Raw genomic sequence first — 24,389 nt, forward strand, 5'->3', positions numbered from 1 at the left:
AAAATTCCCATCATTATTTTAGCTTTCATAGGCTGCTTCAGTCCACTGCTGCTCCCATAGTCCCACTGACCTTTCATCACCTTAGCCAACAATTCACGATAACCCAATAACAAAATCTCACAGATTTGATTATAAAATACGTAGCTGATGATAGATAGAATAAGCAGTTAATGATAGGCATGTCATTTGCCATGGAACACATGCACCAGTCCAGTACAATGCCAAAGCTAAGCTTATCACTCCAGAATATGTCCACCACTCAGTGCAGTCATCCCTCAAAAGAGTTAACTAATACTCAAATTAATAACTGATCATCAGAGTGATTTATCAGTCTATTCGGGCTTTAGAAGAAACTTCATTGTTTGTAAAGAAACTTTCTTTTTAGTTCTTCTTTAGAGAAAGTCTTTACATGCCGTGTGCTGATTTTAAAATAGTTTAACAAGCAGTGATGGTGTTACTTTGAAATATAATATAATAATATATAATACATAATTTTTTGTATTTAAGTGATAAGTATTCTAAGAACATTCACCTAAAAATTTTAAAATAACAATACTCTGAATACTGCCTTTACAATGTAACTTGGACTGAATACAGATACTTAATTTCTGTATTTTGAATACCTATTCCCAATTCTGTTACATCCCAACCCTGAACGTAGCTTAAAATCCCAAATCCCCAGAATTTACATAGTGTAGCTTTAAGTAATCTCAAATAAACTTGCTTATGTACTTCTGACACATACTCACATCTATAAAAATGCATAAGGCAAAGTTTAGATCTCAAGATGCACTATATGTCCAAAAGTATCCAGACACACTAACCTAATGAGTGAATTCAGCTGCTTTAAGGACATACTGCTGTCGCAGGTTTTCAATTGTTTGTATAATCTCACAGAAAAGCATTGACCAATAGAATTGGACACTCTGAGGCAGCTACACATGAGCCTACGTTCACCATATCTAATGGCAAGCATCAGCTACAAGGGTTTCAAACCCCCACCTCCAGCAGTGGAGCAGTGCAGCTGTGGCATTCTCCGAGTGATAGGGCTCCATCCAATACATTTGAAATGAAGTGGAGTGGCATTTGTGATCCAGATCACCACTCCAAGTACCTGACCTCGCTAATGTTCTTGTGACTGAATGATGCACTGTTCCAACATCTCAGGTAAAGCCTGTGTTACTGCAGCAAATGGGGACAAACTCCCTTTTGACAACATTTAAGGTAAAAGGGAAAATTGTGGAAATTCAATTTTTCACCAAACTGTTGCTTGAAAGGAGGCAAGAACCAGTGAGAGAGGGGGCAAAGGGTCATCAGCTCATCATATAAAGGTATTATGGAGTCTCATGAACTCTCAGGTTGCAGTGAGCATGGCTAACTATAGTGGCCATTGCTTCTACATTGTGTATTTCACACAAGTTCATATCAGCGTTGTAATATCCTTGTATTATAGAGTTTCTTTGAATTTGGCTTAGGGACTGATAAGGAACTATAAAATTCTCAGCATTACCTTATATCAACAGGTGACAAATTAAAGAAATAACACAAGGTGTCTTAATAAGCTGTTAGGACACCACCAGAACAGCTTCAATACGCCTTAATGCTACAAGACTGGAACTGTACTGGAGTGATGAAACACCTTTCTTCTCATAGATATTCCAGCAAACCTCTCCCCACAGAATAACAGAGGCACCAGAACCTCTGAATCTGAATCTTTGGTATACACAACAGCACACTTTCCCATTTGTGGAGAATATGGGGAAGGATGTCTGACCATATCACTTTTTCCCACAAAAAGGCCCAAACTGAGGTCAACTGGGCCTGCTCAGCAGCTTCATACATACCTGCAGAGTACAGTAGGATATTGCTTAATTGTATCATGGGGTACCCAGTATGATGAGCCATAGAAAACAAGCAGATGTAGATCATTCTGGGATACTTACATTTGAATAAGAATGCTAAAATGTTGCAGTGAAGTCTCTTGCCTGTGCCACTATAGTTAAACTTCTAGGCACAGTCACAGTGTATGTATACAAACTGGGCTCTTTCAGTCTTTAGCACCACTGAACATCATGCTTTGTGCCTCCAGCTAAAATGACTGGCTGTCCGCTGCCAGCGAAACATGTGCTGTGTGCTGTGCAGCTCTAATTCTGGCAATTTTTCAAGCCTCTTTGAGATGAGGACTGTACACACACACACATACACCGTTCTCAGCTCTCATCGTTGATTATGCATGAGCCCTCCCACCATCCCCTTCACCAAGGCTGCCACGATGGTTGCCATGGTGACCATCACGACGCAAAGCTGAGGTGGGCAACAATAGGATTTTCCTTGTGCAAGGAGAATGCAAAGAGGAGAGCGGATCTCACCCTTTCTGTTTCAACACACCGAATGAAAAAAGCCTTTCTAAAAAATACTGGAAATGCAAATAAAACTGATTTTAACCCTTTAAACCCTTCAATTCTAAACATACTTTGCAAAAGTCAGAGACCATCTTTCATTTATTTAATTACCAGTCAAAACAGCAATTAAGAACAAGTTATTCGTTCAAAAGCAAGAAACATATCAAACAGAAAATTATACAGAAACCTCTAAAACTAAATATCCTATAAACTTTTTCACTATTCAGTGTGTCCACCCTTTGCCTCTATTACAGCTTCCATTTTTTTCAAGAGACTTGCCTTCAGTTTTTCAAAGAAATATGCAAGGATAATTCCCTCATCTTCATAGTTCAGTCTCCGAGTCATTCCAACTACAAATTTAGACTCATCAGCAAAGGTGGGTAGTAACTAGTTACATCTACTCAAGTACATGTACATTAGTAACATACAGATTGATTTGTAATATCCTGAGTACTTTTAAATCATAATACTTTTACTTCTATTCATGAATATCAGTAAGTAAATTAATCTGCTTTTTACTCTGTTACATTTTCCTAACCACCGTAGATGCGCATGAGAAAGTTTGCAGTTCAAGTGTGGGTAAAAAAGACCCCTTTTTTAGTGAACATGCAGCCAATTTACTGTTAACCCATGACATTAGGCTGAGTGCAATTTACATTTCATTTTAGAGTGTTATTCATTTCACAAATGACCAAATAACATTAAATCGATGTTTCTTGTGGGTACAGTATATATAGTATGACTTCATTCAGCTCAAGGTGGATTTTTACCTGTTTGAGCACTTTTTGTCTTCTGGGCATTCCCCTTCCCACACCTAACCAAAGAGTCACTCATGTTACCTCACGCCTCAAACCTGTCACACCACTTTTAAGCACAGCCTCCAAAACCTCATTCTATTCACAAAAACGCTGGAGAGCAGGAGACGAGCAATAGCAATAAATGTCTAATGATGGGTGTTATTTCTCAGCATTGCTTTGATTAAAGGTAGATGCTCTCTCTTTCTTTTTGAGGGGGAGTGCCAGACTCTCTTTTTTTTGCCCAGGCTCTGCCTCTGTGGAGCAGCGGGAAGCTAGAGTCGTGATGGTGAGCGGGAGTGGGAGCATGCAATATTTATAACAGCCGAGAAGCCAGCACACCGGATTGTGTGAGATATTTCCCTCCACCCGTACAGTGCACAGCACTCACTGCACAACCTTTCCAACCTGCAGCCTACTGCCTCCTACACCTCTCTCCCCGGCCTACTCCATCTGTGGAGGGGAAGGACGATGAGGCATATGCACTGAAAAAATACAGTGATGAACTGAATGTGATTGAATCAAACGTGTGCATTATTTCCATACAAATCCAATTTAAATATCATACAAATACAATTCTGCCCTTCATTTTACTTTCTTTCAGTAATATTTGATACTTCAGTGATCTGCTCACAAACCTATTCTCTGCCCACTAATACATCTTTTTTAGCAACTGTATTGAGACAGAGTAGCGTTAGCAGTATTGCAATTCAACTTAATGGGAATTTGGGGCACACAGCTCAGTTTTTGTCCAAGTAAATTAAAGTTTCATTATGTGTTATGTGTTATTAAAATAAAATGATTTTAAAAAATGATTTTAAATGATTTTAAAGGCCGCACAGTTATGATTGATTTTTTTTTGGGGGGGGGGCTAACATTAGCATAGCAAGAAATTCACTATTGTTGTTTCAAATCCTAATGAGCACATGTTTTTACCAAAATGTGTAAGTTTACAAAACATTATTCATTTAAAATGATTTTTCACTGGTATGGTCATTTAGTTAGTATGGCTTGGATGCAGGTTTATGGGTTGAGCTATTGTTAGCATGGTGATCATTCGTCATTTGATTGTTGTCATTTCAAACCATTTTCAACCTAAGTATTTGTTTTTTGCTATAATATCTACATTAAGAATCAGTTATTAATTTAAAAAGATTTTTAATTCGTATATATAAGAGTCAAGATAAGATAGAGATGTAGTGTCCTAATTCTTGTTAAGCTAACGTTAGCATGGCAGCAAATTTGTTGTCACTTCAAACCTTATTTCAGACCTATTTAAACTAATAAGAATGCGTTTTTGCAAAAATATTAAGCTAACAATAAGCTAACATTAGCATGGTGGCAAATTCATTGTTGTATCAAACCTAGTTTCATTTAGCAACCATGACAACAGAAAGGAAGGAGCTCACATGACAGTGCAGCTCAGTAGTGTCGCATTTCAAACTCAAAGTTAGCATTTGTAGTGACTCTAAACAAAGTGTGCTAAAACATTCTCTTTAATCTACATGTGATTTTTTGCCAGTGTTCTGTAAAGCTTGTCCAAGTCCAACTGAGCAGCCAATGTTACGAAGGAATGTATGTGTTGTCGGAGAATAGATAGGTCTTTTATACTATATTTTATTTATGTGGAAATGATTTTCAATCAAGTGAATTCAAATGCGTACTTTTTTCGGTGTGCTAGACTGGAGGGAGAGCATGAAACGACAGGCTACTGTGGGAGGAACGCAGGCAGTAATGCCCACGCAAGCAGTTAGCAACTGTTCCTGATTTCCATAGACAACACTGCTGCACTTTGCATAAAAGAGCAGTGGAATCTGCCTGGGAGGTGGAAAACCATAAAACTGGCACTTGGTCGAAAGAGACAGTTCTCATCAAACAGGTTCAGCAAGGTTTTTTATTCCTGTGAGGACACAAACACTCACGTTCACACTTTGGACAGTTGCAGGAGAAATCCTACAAATCATTCAACTTCAAATTCAGTGAATATATTTGCAGACAAAACAATAACATGTATCCAGTATGCAGGCCCTGAATTGATTCCTAGGTTTAAATTGGAATTTTCAAAATTTCTGCATATTTCAATCATTTAGATGTAAACAAAGTCATTCAGTGTGCTACAGTGGTGGTGATGATGTGAACCAAGGGTTGCTGTGTATACAGCGCAAACATGACAATTTTATTTGCTGTCTGAAACCACCAATGAACCTACACGTGTTCTGAGGTTTTACACAAGATGCTCATAATGGTAAACTAGTGGTAGATCTGGTAAAATACATTTTCATTTGAGATTATTTTGCCTTACAAAGCCCTACATGTACCATTCCACCATAAACAGATTTTAGAAGTGACATTTTAGGCCAAAACCTTTTATAATAAATTATAATAAATTATGACTTTCAGTGAGGGAGATTTAAGTACCATTACCCTCTTCAGATGTCTGCTTCCTATCACTACTGCTGTTAAAAATCTGCTGCTGTCTGAATCAGTAAGTTTCTCTTATAGAGAGCCATTTCACATTAACCCACTCTGAATGACTTTGTTTACATCTTAATGGTTTAACTGTGCAGATATTTTGCAGCATTGATGGAATTCCCCTTTAATCTTACACCATCTGTGAAAATATAAAGCTTAGAGGGGCCAGAATGTAACTGCTGCACCAGTTAAGGTGGAACAGAGAATTTGGATAAGGATTGAGTGATAGTGAGTAAAAAGCAACTTCACTATACTATTTACTATTTCTATAAGCCAATATCATTATTCATCACATGCTGTATATTACACTACACTGCATATGCTATGTTGTGCTTTACTATTTATTTATACAGTCTGTGTCCTGTTTTAGACTAGAACCCATGAGGATTATGTACATTACACACAAAACTGTCAAAGCAAACGTGATTCTATTACAAATCACAAAGGCAAGCGAGACGCATGTTTTTCTCGAAATAGAAAGTACAATGAGCCCTCTCCATTTGTGCCTGCTGGTTCCCATGGTTCCCTGTCCTCGTGTCCTCACACTCTTTCTCACACTCCTACACACACCCACTTGAGCAGCCACCCACACACATATACACACACACACATCATAGAGCGCAGTGCACCTTCATCTGCGCTCATAAAAGAGATGTACAATAGTAAAAGGAGGAGGAGTCAAATGTGGATATAAGATGGGCCTACTGTTCTTTTTTCCTCTTCCTCTTCTGATTTGTATATTTCTTTTATTACTGGGAAAAAGGAAAATAACTGCTCTCAAGCAGCATAACATGGACAAGTGTGCCCCCAACTGGAATACCTGCTCTTAGTATTCTGTTTAAAATAGATTCATTTGGTGTATGTGGCACAAGCCGTTCATTCAATTCAATTCTTTTTTTTAATAAAAGATGTCATCACAAATCAGCTTTGGAGAACCCTGGGTCCAAGCCCACAGTGAGCAATCCAGGGCACATCATGGCAGAAAAAAGTCTCTAAGAGCATGAGGAAGAAGCACTGAGAGGAACCAAGACTCTGAAGAAGAAACTAACATGTTTTCTTGTTTTTTGGTTTGTTTTGTTTTATTTTGTGTTTTAACCTCTTCAACTCCTTGAGACCACCGGTGGTTCCAAAACGCACTTCGTCATATTCTTCATACCTTTCATATTTCATAAGCTACATTCAAAAGGTGGGTGTCATATGAGAGCTGTAACTGTCTTCTTTCCAGTCAAATAAATGGGTAATGTAATTTTAAAACCTTATAAGAAAATAAGCTGAACTGAGCAATTTTTTTTGTCTACTGAAAGTCGACCCATTTTTCCACGAATCTGGGCTATAAACTATAAACAGATGGTGTCTCTTCAGTGATCTGCTCTGTACAAATTATTTTTATAAAATAATACAAAGAGCGTCTAAATTTTTGGCTTTCAGCAGTAAATTGTAAGCATATAGCAATATGTGTATGATCATAAAACACATGTTCTGTTAATCTGAGGGGAGCTTTTACAAATACTTAGTTATCTAAGTGTTACCTCCATAAGAACATAAGGAAGAAATACTGAGAGGAAGACCTAAAAAACCTACCCAAAAAGCATGAAGCAGAAACACTGAGAGGAATCAAGACTAAAAAAGTCACAAAGAACATAATATCAGAAATCATTAAATGTTTCTTGTGGCTCCTGGTGTTTCTTTACTCTGTTTAGTTGATGAGTTGAAATCACAATGTAAAGGATCCTAATGGCTTAATAGGTGACTTGTAACTGATTCGAAACACATTTGATGGTTTTCTAATATGATCTACAGGGGTTTTACAGAGAACTAGTGGTCTCTTATTGTAACTATTAAGCAATTTCCAGAAAGCAAGACCATCAGCTAATGACAGGGTCTGATTACTGGGGCTGAAACATGACACTGATTCTGAATGATGCATCAGTTCTAAAGACTGTGATGCAATTTCGTCGATCCACTCTACACATAATGATACAAACTGTGAAAATATACATTTGTTTTGTTTTAGAGCACTTTGCAAGACAAAGACAAACCATGTAGTTACCCCATTTTTTGTTAAAGTTAAAAGATATAAGGTTTTCACTTAAGCTAAGCTTAATACAGTGTGTCCCAAAAAAACTGACATCATGTCATAGTCTAATGACATAGCCAGTTCTCCCTCAAATGATCTCAAATTTTTGACAAAATTCAATAGAAATGCACCAACTGGAAAGCTGATTTGGACATGGCACAAAAAATTCAAAGAGGAAGGCTGTCTGTGCAGGGCAAAGGGATCTGGACGACCACCAGTATCAGAAGATATTACATTTGTGAAGCTTTGTGAAATCAGTTATAAAATCTACATCCCTCTGAACTTCTTGTTCGAATTTTGATAAATAAATCTTGTATTGTTCAACATGAAGCCTATTTAATTTTGTTTGCCTAGGACATGTAGTTACTCAGATATTCACATCTCAAATGATGTCAATTTTTTGGGACACACTGTAAATGATAACAGTCAAGTTCACTAGTGTTTTGTGTTCTATCCATCTAGCCATTGAAAAAATAAAGACTTTTATTTTGAACTGTATCTTCTGGGTGCCATTTTGGAAATTCTCCTTGGTGCAAAGCATGTTGAGGAAAATTGAAAACGTCTCCCGGCGCCGCTCAGAGTCTCGAGCCTCTGAACTCTGAAGTGAATTCATCTTTTTTTCTGAAACATTTGTGAAGTCCTCTGAAAATGGACGAAGAGCTTACAGTGAGTTTTAGCATAGACGAAACTCATTTTATGAGAAATCATGTTAACGTTAATGCGAGGCTGAAGTTGGCTTCTTATTCGAATTTCCCGTTCCACCTTAAATGTTGTAACTACTGCACCATTTAAGGTGGGACGCATAATTCGAATAAGTCAACTTGAGCCTCGTATGTTCGCTGGTTAAAACTGCAAGTCCAGCCACCAGTCAACGAAGCTGATGTCAGTTTGTGCGAAATTTTCCGTTCCACCTTAAATGGCGCAGCATTAAAGTGAAGGCATATCGGCAAGCCTGTTAAAAATAAGAGTGGTTTAAAGATGGTCTTATGTGTACAAACCTGACGAATCATTTGTTTTGGTTTTCAGGACGGGTATAAAGAACCGTGTGGGCGGTGTGGAGCTGTTGCATGGGCTTTATCAGACGGCCTACAGTTCTTCTGCAAGAACTGCCACAACGTGATTGAGGTATCCGATATTTTTTATGTTTCATGGTTAATGTACCGATACTCAAACTGTAAAGTTTATCAAATGCAAAAATCGACACGTAATTGTTTTGGATTAGCATTACAGAGAAATATAAAATGTATTAATGTAGGGTTACAAATGCAGTATAATGTATAAAATGCACAGTTTGACCCATCACATAAACATTCTGGTCATCTGGAGTACAGTAAATAACTGGAATCGTCAGATATCAGTTTGATATATTGGCCAAATCAAAACATCTGTGTGATGTCGATATGATTTTGGTATCTTCATGCATCTCTACAACTTTCTTACCCTAATAAACCTGTATGAGGGTTTGTGATCATTGCTAAAAGTATAAACAAACCAGTCAGAGCTAGTTCCCCAGAAGCATCTTAGTGTTAAGATCATCTACATTGGTAGAGAGAGTATTCAGTGCAATACTGGCTTTACCATTTAAAAGCTTTATGCTAAGATACTTTTGAGGAGAAAAAGAAAACAACCCTTGTTTCAGCATATAACAGTATAAAAGTGACACTGACTGTTGCATTTAAGGTAGATGTATCATCAGCATTGAACTCTGGATGATGGAGACTTTTCCGTATCTTTATTTTTGACATTTTATGTTGTTGTAAACAGAGAACTCAAGAAGTTGTGGATGTAAGCACATACCTCCTGAACAACAGGATATCCACATTATCGCGCTCCCGCAAGAAGACTGGTAGAGGTTAGTCAGGATTTTAGCTTGAGCTAGAAGTTAATTAAAATATGTTCTAAGCTACATGTCCAAAAGTATCTAGACACTCCTTATAATTAGTGAATTCATTTAATCTTAGTTGCTCCTATTTTAAAGCACACATTCAATTTTTCATGCACAGCTTGTTTAATCTCAATAGAAAAGCATTGCTAATAGAGTGTGACACACTGGAACAGCTACACACCAGAGCCTTAGGTCACTGTGCAAAGCTCCAAGCCTCAGAAAGAGGGATATAAAGCCCCCCAGCATTAGACTGTGGAGCAGTGATCTCTGGAGTGATAGAGCTCCATCCAGTACCTTTGGGATGAATTGGAGTGGCGTTGGTAATTCAGAACTAATCGTACAACATCAATATCTGACTTCACCAATGCTTTTCTGGCTGAATGAAGTCACATCCTCACAGCATGATGTTTCAACATCAGACGCCCCATTAATACCCTTGACTAGGAAAGTTGAAAAGTGAATGTTGAGTAAGCAGGCATCTGTACACTTTTGGACATGTTGTGTCATTTCTGGTGCTCCTTTGACATTGTGTCAATGATTTAGCAACACATTAATTACTTATGAGGTTTGAGGCCAATGTAGAAGTGCTTTGTCAACCTTGTATGAATTTCCAGAAGGTGGACGGCAATGGATGGTATGCGAAGGCTTTCAGTTCATCCTTAAACATCAGGCAGAAGCTCTGGTTGGTCTAGGTGTCTGTCCTCAGTTTAAGGTCAGTAAAACACCATCACTTAGCTAATGCAGGTGATGAGAAGATTTATTTGTTGTTTAATTTAAATGAGTTATATCTCACAGACAAACGTGTTATGGGATTTCTGGAAGCAATACCTTCAGAAAACCAGGCAAGCTTACACAAGGGCACCAGTGAGCAGTACCATGAATCCGGTGGTGAGTATAAAGCAGACGCTCTGCTGGCCATTACACCCCAAGTGCAGTTTATTTGTGTGGTTTGTTGAGCCGTAAGTAAATTAATTTAAACTCGCATAACTGATAATATCGTGCAAACCAAACGCGATTTTTGGATGGTGAAAATGCTACAATAATTTATTCACGCTCTGTTTGATTTGAATGAACATGAACTTGACCAATTACTGCTGGCCCTGTGGTTAGCATTGCAACAGCCAAGCTGACTGATGAGCTATCTGAACTTTTTTGAGAAATGGTGGCTCCAAATGCAGCTCACACTGTGCTGCGAGCATCCAAGTTATAGTCGTATGCAAAAGTTTTGGCACCCCGGTCACATTACATCTTTTGTTGGTTTTCCAAGAGAAAATTAGTTAACACTTTGCACATTTTAATACACAGTTACTGTTTGTTGAATTTCACACATATTGGGGAAAAATTTAACATAACATGCAGTTATAGCACAGCTTATTATTTATGTTTGTCAAATATGTTGAACTGAAAAACTTTGCACTGAAAGTTGCAGAAAATCATCAGAAAATATCATATTCGTATGTGTTTCCAATAGAGGAAAACAATCAACAAATTAAATTTGAGTGGGAGAGTACATACATTTGTATTCAGTTGTGTATTTAAAACTGCTGTATTTAAAAGTTTTGGCTGCTGAATGAGGTGGAGAAATGCTCCATGCTCTTTTTGCTTTTCCAGAGTAGCCTGCTCAGTGTCACTCAAAGACATTCTTTCTGTTTGTTTCTTTCATAGCATAAACACCACAGCAAAATTCCAACAAAAAATGACATTGTGTGCTGTGTGTATAGTTTTGGTGCAAAAAAAAAAAAGTATGAATATTTTGAATATTTTGCATTTTTGTGTTGTTTACATGTACCTTACTCTGCATGTAGCAGACTTAATTCTAGACTCAGGCTTTTTAAATGATAGATGTGCCAGATTGTAGTATAAATGGCAGTTCTCATTGTTGTTTAAATTATGTCGTAAGCTAATAGGTAATCTACCAACTGTAATTTGACAATACCCCTTTCTCAAATCCACTCTTCAGGACCTAAGCTCTGAGAGTGAGCCTGAGTCTGCATTTCTGAGTGAAGCGTCGGATCTGAGCGGGCCTACCTCAGCCTCTGGTATCACAACACCCACCTTGCTCTTTTCTGTCAAACCATTTGCCTTCTCACTGGACTGTCTTAAGTGTATATATAGAGAATATAATTTGTTTACTTTTTTATTTATTTATTTATTTTTAGCAGAGTACTCCAGTGATGGGAAATCCTCAGTGTGCTCAGGATCGCTAGATGCTGCATACTACTTTAATGCAAAGGAGAGGAGAAGCCGCCATCTCATGAGCATGCCTCGGACGCTGGCCCTGTGCCATCTGGCCCTGCTGTGGCTGCGGGAGGCCATTACGCTGGCAGACCTGCTCCGGTGAATAAGAGAAGCACTTGTGTGTCATTTTTAGGTTTGCTTCTTTATTTTGCATTGCCGTTATGAGGCTAGTGTAGCTAACAAGTAATGTAGACGCTTACCTGGCCAATTAGCGTCGCAAATTGCATATCTCATCATTACACAAGCTTGTGTGGTTTCTGATACAGCAGGTAAAAGTGGCCCAGATCTTCTTCTGCATATGTGAGAAATGTTGTGTGTTGCAGTGTGAACAGCAAAAAACTCATTGAATCTGACATTTTCAATTCTGATTCTGACACTTTCATATGTGGTACTGAAACCTGATACGTTTCTGATAATGTGGCAGTGCGACTCAGTTTAAACAGGCATTCATGCAGCTAAAGTCAATCCAATTTGACATTCATCATAATTTCATGCTGCTGAAACCTCATGAACCAAAGTAGAAGACTTGTCCAAATCACTTTAAAAAAGTTAAGTTCGAAAGCTCAATTTAAAGAAACCAAGGATGCGAACCAAAGAAGTTGCTGTGGTCAAATAACATGCTCTTATTACAGCTAGCTCAAACGCATTCTGGGTGATGAGCCCAGTTGACAGCCTTCAGAACTACTTGTTAGCTCCTGTGATGCTGGTGAAGATGAAACTGAAACCTCTGAGAGCACTTGTTACTGCTCATTTCATTTTGATTGTTTACCTCTGGATGAGTGTGCCACATGAAGCATTGCTCTTTTGTGCATGTGGGGCAGTTTAGAGCATGGTCTGTTTAGACTAATGTTGCATATAGGCCACATTTAAAAGATATTGTGAACAACCTAACAAAGAAAATTAGATTTGGGCCTCTTTTACCTGCTGTGTGAACATAGCAATACTGACACAAAAAACAGACAAAAGTTCAGTCTTTGTTCCTGTTTTTTTTGGTCCAGTGTACTGGGAAAACCACATAGGGTGGGTTGGGTACCATTTACATTTGACCCAATACCGGTACCAGTACCTGGAATTCAGTATCAGTACCCAATGGCACTTTGTCTGGTAGTCTAATCTGTAATAACTAAAAATGTAATTTCAGTTGTAAAATAAGTTTAGGCTTTTCAGTTTCAACATTTTGTTATTTATTTAAAACATTTTACACACCACAAAAAATAAAACCCCTCTCTACCTCCCTCTCCCCTTCCAAAACCTTCCCTACAACCCTACAGCTACAGGTGTATAAAATTGAGCACCTAGCCATGCAGTTCGCGTTACAAACATTTATCAAAGAATGGGTAGTTCTAAAGAGTTTACTGAATTTGAGAGTGGTACTGTAATAAGATGCAACGGTTGCATCAAGTCAGTTTGCGAGATTTATTCCTTCCTAGATATTCCATGATCAACTGTGAGTGGTATTTTTGAAAAGTGGGAGCATTTAGGAACCATAGCAACTCAGCTACGAAGTACGAAGTAGACCACGTAAAGTTACAGAATAGGGTCAACAAGTACAGTGCTCTGCTGACTCAATAACTGCTGAGTTCCAAACCTCCTCTGGCATTAACATCAGCACAAAAACTGTACGCCGGGAGCTTCATGGCATGGGTTTCCATGGCTGAGCAGCTGCATGCAAGCCTTACATCACCAAGCACAAAGCCAAGCATTTGGATGTAAAGCACACCAGCACTGGACTCCGGAGCAGTGGATGTGTGTTCTGTGGAGAGACGAATCACGCTTCTCTGTCAGTCTGATGTACAGGTCTGGGTTTGGCAAATGTTACCTGCCTGACTATGTTGTGCAAACTGTAAAGTTTGGTGGAGGAGGGATAATGCTATGGGGTTGTTTTTTAGGGGTTGGCCTAGGACCTTTAGTTCTGACTTTGTGGGAACAGTTTGGGGAAGGCCCTTTTCTGCTCCAGCATGACTGAGCCCCAGTGCACAAAGGCCTATAAAGGCATGGTTGGGTGAGTTTGGTATGGAACAACTTGACTGGCCCACACCTCCTGACCTCAACCCCATCGACCACCTTTGGGATGAACTAGAACAGTGGTCAAGCCAGGCCTTCTCGACCAACATCTGTGTCTGACCTCTCAAATGCTCTTCTGGACAAATGGGCAAAAATTCCCACGGATACACTCCAAAATCTTGTAGAAAGCCTCCCGGAAGAGTGGAAGCTGTTATAGCTGCAAAGGGGGGGGATCAACTCCATATTAATGTCTATGGATTTAGAATGGGATGTCATAAAAGCTCCTGTAGGTGTAATGTGTAGATATCCCGATACTTTTGTCCATATTGTACACTTAAAAGATCTCACATAACCTTACTGATTGTCTACTGTGAATAGCATGCTGGTAAGGAATTTTGATGAGGCTAGTGGCTCAGTGTTGACTCAAGCTAGTCAGAAATGCTCAGTTAACGTCAACCAACAAAGTGAAAAATGCCCTGTTTTTATATATTGTGTTTGACCAGGTGTGTCCTCAGATTAGATGTGTTACCATGGCTAGCTTTGCATTTCGCAATACAAATATTGCAGAGAGCGTCGTCTGTATCAAGTTTTGAAGCATGTTACCCCTGAGCCTGCTTTTGTTTCACCATTTCGCCAGTACCCTTAAAATTACCAAGTTCGGTACCCGAACCCATACACAAGTGTATTTGTGGTAACACCTAGACACGTACAAATTTGCATGGCGCTAATTTGTGCTTCCATCACTTGTTAGCTACATTAACCTTGCAGCTCCAGTGGAAACCTAAAGAAACATCCCTCAGGGCAAGGGAGAAATCAGTGTAATTGTTTTGAAAAATTGTGTACTTTAGTTTTTGTTTTATGCTGAACTGTTTCTTTAATACTTGGAGCTCTCAAATGCTCATTTGGTGATTTAGGGGAAGCTAGGTGTTTGTAAATAGTGTTGAGCAGTAAAGTTGTGCTGTGAGGGCATGCAGTGTATTTGAAGCTTATGAAGCTTTTTGTTCTTATATTGTTGAATAGATGAAAATATTATACTGTAATGCATTTATTTCTTCAAAAGACCTTAAAGACAGTGATTTACCTGAACGTCTATGGTATTTCTGTTGCAGGTTAGTGTCCAAGGGGCTTGTCCCTTACATTAATGTCCATGAGCATTTCCCTGAAGAGATGAAATTTTTTGGCAGGGATGCCTTGATCTTTAGAGCTGAGGTGGGCAGGGGCTCTAAATTATGTTATGTTGTGTTTGTGATCATGTGAGCAGATTGTATTATATAACTGTGATATATAACTTTGAACTCCTGTTTGAATTATAATTTTAAAACCTTTACTAATCTTTCTGTTTAAGTTAATTTTTGCTGATTAATTGTTGATTATATGTAGCAGATATATGTTTGCTCTATATAGATGTGTTTTTTCTGTAATGCATTTTATCTTCAGCTTGCAATATACATTTTATTATTATTGTTATTGTTATTATTATTATTATTATTATTATACAGTAGCATAATATTCTCCTGTTTCTGCTCTACAGACCATCCCTTCCTACACTAAAGTGCACAGGGAGTCTCTGCACCTGGCTAAAGTTCTGCAGCTCTCTGCTTTCCCTCCTGTGTCTCAGAACTGCCTTCTGCACCCAGTCCTGCTCAGCCTTCGCTACCTGATGGATGCTAACCTCCCTTGTGAGTGAGCTTGACGCTGGAGTAGAGCTATTAAGTACCACTTTCTCTCTTACCACGTCTTCATCTTGTTTTTTCTTAACTCGTTCTTTTTATCAGACAAACTTCATTCACTGCTATGTCAAGTAATAGAGAAAACAGCCATGGGGAAAGACCACTTCCTGACATTTGACCCTTCTGGGTCGAAGTCTATTCTTCTGTGCTATGACCTTCAGGCAGCAGCACTAATCATCGTGACAATGAAGCTTCTCTTCAAATTGGATGATCAGGCGGAGTGGTGAGTTTTCATAATCAAACTAATAAAAGCACAGCATGTGTTGTAAAGTTACTTCAGTGATTTATTAAGACATTTTTGTTATTAGAAGTCCTATTCATGTTGTAAAGGAAATTACATTTTTGATTACTCCAGTTTAGGACCAGCATAATTTACTTCTTGTATTATCCTAGTCCTGCTATAAAAAATGAAATTACACCTCTAGATGGACATTAATTGCCTTTAAAATGTGGAAAAAAAATATGTCATTCTGTAGATCAACCTTGTGTTCTCAGACTTAAACAGTTGTGGATGTGCAGTATTATCCTGTTCATAACTTTTTTTTGGTCCATGACGATGTATGTGTAGAAACTTCAGTGAAAAAATAAAAATATCACAGGGAGTATCTGTCTGTAATGTCTCTTTCAGTCACCTTTTTCTTGCCTTATTGATGATGGTAATCTCTCAATGGGAGAGTGATGGTACAGAAAGAAAAGATATGGAATCTAAGTTCTGAAAAAAAGAACAGCAAAATTTATGAAAATAAATAATTGGTTTCAACCAGTACATGGTTCACAGTAGTACTTCTGTGCTGAACCACTAAAAGCAAATGGGCAAGACTCTCAGAGCTTTACTTGCCTACCTTTGTAGCTGGATATGAGAGTGTGCTAAATATGTGATATGATGTTTGCAGATATTCATGTGTAATTATTGCACAGTCCATCCATTTGCACATGCGAAACCTTAGTTTGCTTGACTGCAGGATTACGTGTGATTGTGTTGATCAGAGTGATTTTGTTTTGTCAGTTTCTGCATTCTGCTTTGTGTTGACATTTAAAGGGGAATTCCAGTATTTTTTTTTATTTCTGCTTTCATCCAGTGAGATCTAAAAAAGGTATTCAGAGAGGTTTGGTTTGAAATATTTGTACCTTTGAACACCACATGGACACAAACTTCTGATAGGACATAGTGCCCATGACTGTTGTTTCCCATTATGTTAACAGTTACTCAAAAATGTTTTCCATCCTTTTTTGCATTTCAGCATTTTCATAAGCCAACTTTTCCACCTCATTCACCTCACTCTGTATGTGAAGTATCAAACCCAATAATGTCTCAGGCAACATATTTCTACCATTTTATGTAAGCAGCTTTTTGTCATGTAGCTTTAAGAGCATTAAACCCTTCAGAGGTCTGGTTCCTGTCACCACCACTGTGAACAATACTGGTTCGAAGATTCTTTAGAATGGGGCATTTTATATGAGATCACTCTAAATAACTTTCTCATTGTAGTAATTAATTATGCAGGAACTTTGAAAAATAGGGGGAATTTCCCTTTAACATGAGTGACATTGCCTAAATCACTGAAGTGATTAAACATTGTCATACTGTTCAGATAATAAATTTTTGTCACCTGTTGTTGCATTTATTTGCAGCACTTTTCTCCAAACTTGATTCTCCAGGTCAAGAAAATGGCAACATAATGATACAGTGACATCACATGAGAACAAAAAAATATGCAGTATTATACAAGTTATTATCAGAAGAATGCTCATGAGTCTGCTTTCCTGTTAGTTTTGGAGTAGTGTCATGTTTTGTTTACATGCAGGTACAATTATATACAGTATGCCACTGTGTCTTGTACAGTTATTATTGATCTTACTGAATAGCTTACAAGAAACTCCAGTGGAATTTTCCCCATTAAGTGGCAAATGAATCGATTTACTTTACCTTACCATCTCAGTATGAGGTCCTTTATCATTTTAATGTGTTATTGAGATCTGGCAAAATAAAACACTACAGATCATAGTTTCTGTTTTGAACTATAATGTAACACATAATTCACTACATGTGTTTTTCTCTCTTGTTAATATTTAAGGAGTTTGTCCAGGAAAGCAAAGAAAAAAGAACAAGACAACGATCAAGACAAGAAAGAGGAGTCCAAGCAAGGTAGTCAGATGTGTTTGTAACATCATCTGTATAACAGCGCTCATCTTTAGTGTAGGAGATAAATTTAAAATCATACTTTTTCATTTAATGATGGTCTTGTGATAGTATACACTGATAGCTTTAGGACTCTCGCACTGCAGTTTCAGAACAGACTCGGGTTATATGTCTGTATTAATGCTTTTGGCAGGCAACAAGATGTTTTGTTTGAGAAGCTGGTATATGATTGTGCAGCCTGCACTGGAGCAAGCCAGGAAGAGAGAGGAGCTTGTCGAGGCCAAGTAAGATCAGTTACTTCTGGTCAAAACCTTCTCTTTCTTCCTTTCTTTGTTGGGAATGTAGTACCTTGACTCCATTAAAACTTTTAATTTGGTTTATAATGTTGCTTTATTGTGCTTCTCAGGCGACAGTGGAAGTCCAAGAAGCCAGTCATTGCATCTATGAAACACAAGACTGTGGTCCTAAAAAGAAGACGTGAGTACATTGCATTACGGTCACCTGAAAGTCTTTTGAAGGGCTCATATCATGGGAAACCCTATTTAAAAAAATAAATAAAAAGCATTCATTTTATATTTGTATGTCACAGAAATGAACACATTTATCTACATCTACCCATTCAACTGCCTAAAGCAGTATACAGCCTGCACATTCAGGGAGTGTTTCAGACTGGACTGTTTTTTAAATCAGACAAAGTACAGGGTTAACAGTCAGAACAAGGGCCATTTAGATATATCAGTCTTAAATGCTCAGTAACAAAAACAGCCTGTTTAATTCTAGGGAATGAAAAAAAAAGGTTGGATAACAGCCATGTAACAATACACGAAGGAAAAATACAAGACAAAAGTCTGATGTGGCCTATTTAAAGGAGCAATATATGATTTCAGTCCAGTACACTTTTTGTCAAATTCAAAGTCTCCAGTCTATGTGCCCATGAAAAAAAACATCCAGTGTTTGTATGCTGCCCTGCCTCCGTAAAAGGGAAATAAAGTGTTTCGGCGCCGCGACACACCATGCTATTCCGGCCAATCAGCAACAGAGGCATTCATGCATGGGACAGGGGGAAAGAGCTAGGCTATGTGCTGAACTCCATTCATCGTCAAGAAGAGGAGATGGCCGAGAAACCTCCCAAGAGGAGAAAATCTGAAGAACCAAGAATGAGAAAGAAGTTCTTAGATCAGGCAAGAGCATTTCAGCAGTGTAGAGATCTCTGAGAGTTAATGATGACAATTACTCACATTTGTATTTGTATTTAGGGCCTGTCAATTATTTGTATTTGTATCTTTCTGTTCCACCTTAAATCATGCAAAGGCTTGATGGAATTGCTGCACCATTCCTGGAACAGGAAAATTAGAACAACAAACTAGAGCCCCTGAATATAGTCTAACTACTGCACTATTTAAGGTGGAACAGGAAAATTAGAACGAGAAGCTGGTAAAAAAAAAAAGCTGACTTCAGCTTCATTAAGAGTTGATGCATGAAAAGAGATGTTTGCTGTTTGACAGAACTAACAGGGCAGTGTTGTTTTGACCCGTTTGCTAGTGTGATAGCAACTGGTTAGCTTCACAGCAGCAATTGTAGCAACAGTTTGCTGACCCACAACGTGGCTAGTTAAATTACTTGCTGTGTGGTCATTTGCTCTAACGTTATATCATGGTATTTATCCACACAACGTTTGCAAAGGGTTTTATGGCCACGAAGATCTTAAAAAAATAAAAAAAACTAGTTTGCCCACCTTGTGTTGTTCGTTTTGGTAATGCATGTCCTTGAATTTAGGGTGCGGAGCTTCTGAAGGAGCACTGAAGGGAGAGATGTATTTGTTTTGCTGTTGAGTTCAAATATCAACAGTCGTTCTCTAGAATCGTGTACTGCGCCTTTAAGCGACACCACTGCAGTACAGTATGTATTATGATTTTAAGCTCAGTCCCCAGTGTTATTTGATATACTTGCTTTTTTGTACATTTGGTTGCAGTCATGATTTCTAGGAAAGATTTTCATACAGATGTATGCAAAAGTTGGGGTGCCCCGGTCAAATTACGTTTTGTTTTTTTTTAAGTGAAAATAAGTTAATACGTCATCTACAGAGAACATGCCTCTGCACTTTGTAACGCACAATTACTGTTTATTTGCTGAATTTAATAATTGAATATATTGGGGTGGATAGAGCCTAAAGTGGTCTGTGTAAAAGTTATGAAAAATCTAATATTTTAGTTTGTACCTGATAGAGCATGTGTACTTATTTTCATTTGGAAAATCAACACAACATATAGTTTGACAGGGGTGGTATCCTTTCAAACTCAACCTGTGTGTTTCTTCACTGTAATACCTGCCTGTGTGGAACAAACCTTATAAGAATCCAGCTCCTCAGAATGGCCAAATGGGATGTAACCTCCAGTATTTCACTCCTGCTGTAGGCTATATTAATAGACAGACAATAAGTAAATTTTTCAAAATACGAAAGGTTTCAATAAATGTTGAGTGTAAATAGTTTCAGTGTCATGTATCCTAAGAATCCACTTCCTTTTTGAGTAAGCTTAGCCTGTGCATAAATGGTATAGTCTGATTTAAAATTCAAGCTTTATAAAAGTTTAAAATGCACTTATAGGAACGGGTTCCTGGACCCAGATTACACCTAAGTCTAAACTAAAATGAATTTCCAAAGATAATTCTTTATGGATACTGAAATTTAATCCAAGGTTAGACTTTATCCATGTCTACAAAACTGGCCCTTAGACTGTTTTCCTTTTAGTAGTCATGCTCAATGTACATTCAAGTCTTAGCCCCAGGGTGGATGAGTGGGTTGCTTGGGCTCCTGCTTAGGGTGGTCAGTTTAAATTTAGATTGTGCTTGAGTTTTTAGTCTTGTGTAAGTGAACACATGCTACTTGTATGTACAAGCACACTTTCCAGAAAAGTCTGATTCTAAATTAATTGAAGATCATTGAGATATTTATCGAGAGTTTTGGGCCCCAGGCTGCAGTGTCAAAACCTGGACAGCTATAGCTAACCGCTACAGTATGTAACTTGCATGAGTGCACTTCATAACTTCAACACACTAAATAAAAGATTATATGAAGTTAAGGAAGTATAAACCAGAACACACAACTTGCCTTAATTCCTGTCAGCTGTATGTATTAGTCATCTCCATCTGCAGCACCAGGCTCAGGCTTCTTTCTCCTCTTTATGTTCAGGTGTGGTTGAGCAGCTGCAGAGCAGTTTCTGCACTCTGGCTGGCTCAGATCCAGAGCAGCCTTCTTCCCCATCCAGCTTCCTCTTCCTCTGGGGAAAGGAGAAGGAGGCAGACGGACCCAGCCTCCACAATAAGCACCTCAGCGGCATGCTGGTGAAAGAGGGAAAAGAAAAGCTGCTTGTCAATAAAAAATACTGGCACACTGACTTCAAGCACTGTCAAAAACGGTAAGACACACATCAGAATGGAATTTCTAGACTGATAACTGACAGCTTGTGCCCTGCTGTAGATGATATAGTTACCAATAACCAAAAGTGTTCTGCATTTTAAAAAAATTGCATGTTACATCTACTCCGTAAATGGAGGGCAGTGAGCGTAAAGCTCTATAAAGATGCGTCACTGATGAAATTTACAATTGTGGAATGGCGAAGTCAGGCATCATTTAAGTTATTTAGAAGATACTTTTACCCAGGGACACTTTTAATGGTAGACATACTTAATGTTAGCTATCTTCCTGAGGGACTCCCAAGACTGCTGCAGGTGTGGTGCTTCAACAGGCAGTGTCCAAAAATTTGTACACACCCTGCCACCAACATTTAGTGTTAATACACACCACTGCTCGGCAGCTTCCAGCACTTCTTAGTTTCACTAAGTGCATCAGTTATCATCATCTTATCACTGCATTAAATTAAAACCAGAAGGAGAACCCAAAAATTGATGGTAGGTGACATGGCTTGAAATTTACACCGCGATAGGCAGCCAGTCTAAAATCTTTAAGATGACCAAAAAAATGTAAATTGTCTGTTATTTCAGCCAGTGTTACCAGCCTAGTAATGACAGTAATGTCATATCAAACTAATTATACTAATTAATTTTACAGATAGTTATTTGGTTTAGGTTTACTTATTCAGTTAGTTGACTGTTCTTATTGTAAAGCCGAAATGTTTTATTAGAAGGCAACTTTTCTGTTGAATGTACACTAAAAAGTATGTGACCATCACTCACATGAGCTTGTTGGACATTCCATTCCAAAAACTTTACATTAATATGGAGTTGCCCCCTGCCTTTTGTGGCTGTAACAGCGTCCACTCTTCTTGGAAGGCTTTCCACGAAATTTTGGAATGTGTCTGTGGGGAAATTTGTGCCCATTCAGTCAGAGAGGTCAGGCATTGATGTTGGACGAGAAGGCCTGGCTCACAGTTGACGTTCCAGTCTATTCCGAAGTTGTTCGGTGGAGTTGAGGTCAGGGCTCTATGCAGTCCACAGGAGTTCCTCCACACCAAATACATTAAACCATGTCTTCATGGATGGTTTATGGTGTAGCTAAAACACCTGCACTCAGTGATTAGGAGAGGTGTCTACATACTTTTGGCCATAAAATGTAGCTTGAGATACAGTTCAAGGTACAGTAAGATTGTGTGCATTGGGACAATTGTGTTCTTTTTGTTTCCATACTGAAGTGTGTCAGATCAAAAGATGAAAATAATGCTGAGGTACAGAATTTCTGCTTTTATTTCCCTGCAGTGGATTATGATGAAATAGACCTATCAAATTCAACTGAAGACTTCTGTAAGCGTAGTCCTTTAAAGGTTTACGTCTTGTTTGTTCATTTTACTATAAATCAGTTAAATGGGAGTCTAACACTAGGCTTTCTGTTTCACAGTATAAATTCATACCTGGAGACTTGACTTGGTACAATTGCACATTTCCTATAAGCTGCACATCTGTTACAAGATGAAGACCATTCATGCGGCACATCTTGTCAGTATTTGCAGGTGGAAAAGCAGTTCAAGCCCCTTTACCTATTTGCATAGTATAGAGTGAACAAGCGCTCGCATGGTCTATTCTGTTTGCTGAGTGACATTTAAATAAATAACAGCCTAAAAAAATTTCTTGCCAGCTGTGTTTTGTTATAGTGAACTCTACACTTGTAAACTCTGCTGTTTTTTTCTGGGTATAGAAGCTGTTGGTTCCATTTTCCTGACCTGGAGCCCACCCTGCCCAGGATGTACGTGTGGGTTCTGGGGCTTTTCTCTTTCCTGCTCGGGGTCAGCAAGGCAGAGGTGCACAAGGAGGTCGTAAAGGTGGAGCAACGATTAATTTTAGGCAAAACTGTGCCTGAAAAAGATACAAATGAACCACAAAGAAAAAGGAAGAGGACAGCACATCCTGTGTGATCTAAACAACGGTGGGTTTTGTTCAGTACAAGTGATGAATCACTGCTTGCATATGTGCCTTATGAGGTTGATGTTGCAAACTGATTGTTTTTTTTTAACAGGACAGTCTCTGTCTCTGTGTTTCATAATAGTCTTTATCACTAAGACTGTTCTGAATCCCCTGTTATTGAAATTAATGTTTGAACAGTTGAGGATTTGCGTGGATATTTCATATTTAGAGAAAGACTTTTTGAATGCTGTCTTTTTATATATGCTGTGCCTCTTTGTTTCTATTTGTAGAAGTTTGGACACTGACAGAAAAGATAGTAAAGAACCTGCCTTTCATTTAATTGCTAGGCATACTCTAAGGCATACTTATAAATAAAGGTTACCTGAAGCGTTCTTGGCCTAGAAGTGCAGTTTAAGAAAAGTCATTTGATTGATATAGAATCTTCAGATGATGTTGTTGGTGTTGATGGTGTTTCTTCTGCATATCTTCTGTTTGTGTTTTGAGGCTTTTTAATGACTCTGATTGAGTCTGCCTCGCTGCTGGCCATCCTTATTCTCTTACCTTCAACTGCTCCAAGCATAATTTTATTTTTCAATAAATTGGTTCTTCTTATGATATGTCCAAAATAAGATTTAAGACATAAAAATAAAATTACTTTTATTTATCTGGTCTTATCTGGTGCCTGTCTCTTTTTGAATTGACTATGATATTTTACTGCTGGTTTTTTAATCGTTTAATGGTTTAGCACCTTCATACATTTCTGAGTACCTGATAGATTATGTTCCAAATTAAGCTTTAAGCTCATCTAGTGTGAGATCTGGAACACATTACCTATAACCATCAGTCAGGCTCCTTCTGTCAGTCTTTTTAAAAAAAGTTATTTTTTACTTTGGTGTGTAACTAGTTTTTTTATTGTTTCCTTTGTTTTTACTGGAATATTAGTATTCTATTTTCTTGTTAATTGCATTTTTTTTATTTATAATTTTATATTATGCTTTCTAATTGTAATTATTTATTATTTGTTTATTATTTTCGTTTTTGTTTTGATTATCTTTTTTCTCTTCTTCCTCTGTTGTTTTACTTTGTATTGTGAAGCACTTTAAGCTGCATTTTAAATGTATGAAAGGTACTATATCAATAAACATTTATTATTATTATTATTATTATTATTATTATTATATTTTATTATAATTATTAGAGTGAGAATAGTCAAGGATCTTTTTTTTCTGTTAAAGGTAGTTTTAAAAATCTTTGCTGGCACCAGAGTTCAGAGATATTAATATTTTTCCTAT

At 37.9% G+C, this 24,389-nt stretch overlaps 1 protein-coding gene across 3 annotated transcripts; it reads left to right on the forward strand.

Moving 5' to 3' along the window:
- The first annotated feature begins 8,280 nt into the window (after positions 1-8,280).
- taf1b (TATA box binding protein (Tbp)-associated factor, RNA polymerase I, B) lies at positions 8,281-23,995 on the forward strand. Of its 3 annotated transcripts, none has more exons than XM_036581894.1 (15): positions 8,281-8,411; positions 8,772-8,870; positions 9,510-9,597; positions 10,245-10,342; positions 10,426-10,518; positions 11,591-11,669; positions 11,790-11,967; positions 14,982-15,081; positions 15,404-15,551; positions 15,648-15,825; positions 17,678-17,748; positions 17,936-18,026; positions 18,149-18,219; positions 20,933-21,158; positions 22,892-23,995. In XM_036581894.1, the coding sequence occupies exons 1-15, from the start codon at positions 8,394-8,396 to the stop codon at positions 23,106-23,108; spliced, it is 1,755 nt and encodes a 584-aa protein (XP_036437787.1). In that variant the 5' UTR covers positions 8,281-8,393; the 3' UTR covers positions 23,109-23,995. The 3 variants fall into 3 exon arrangements, with proteins under 3 accessions (XP_036437787.1, XP_036437788.1, XP_036437789.1); XM_036581895.1 differs by having other exon boundaries at positions 22,895-23,995; XM_036581896.1 differs by having other exon boundaries at positions 11,793-11,967.
- The last annotated feature ends 394 nt before the right edge of the window (positions 23,996-24,389 follow it).

The sequence above is a fragment of the Colossoma macropomum genome, unplaced genomic scaffold, assembly GCF_904425465.1.
Source record: "Colossoma macropomum unplaced genomic scaffold, Colossoma_macropomum, whole genome shotgun sequence".
Classification (NCBI taxonomy): Eukaryota; Metazoa; Chordata; class Actinopteri; order Characiformes; family Serrasalmidae; genus Colossoma; species Colossoma macropomum.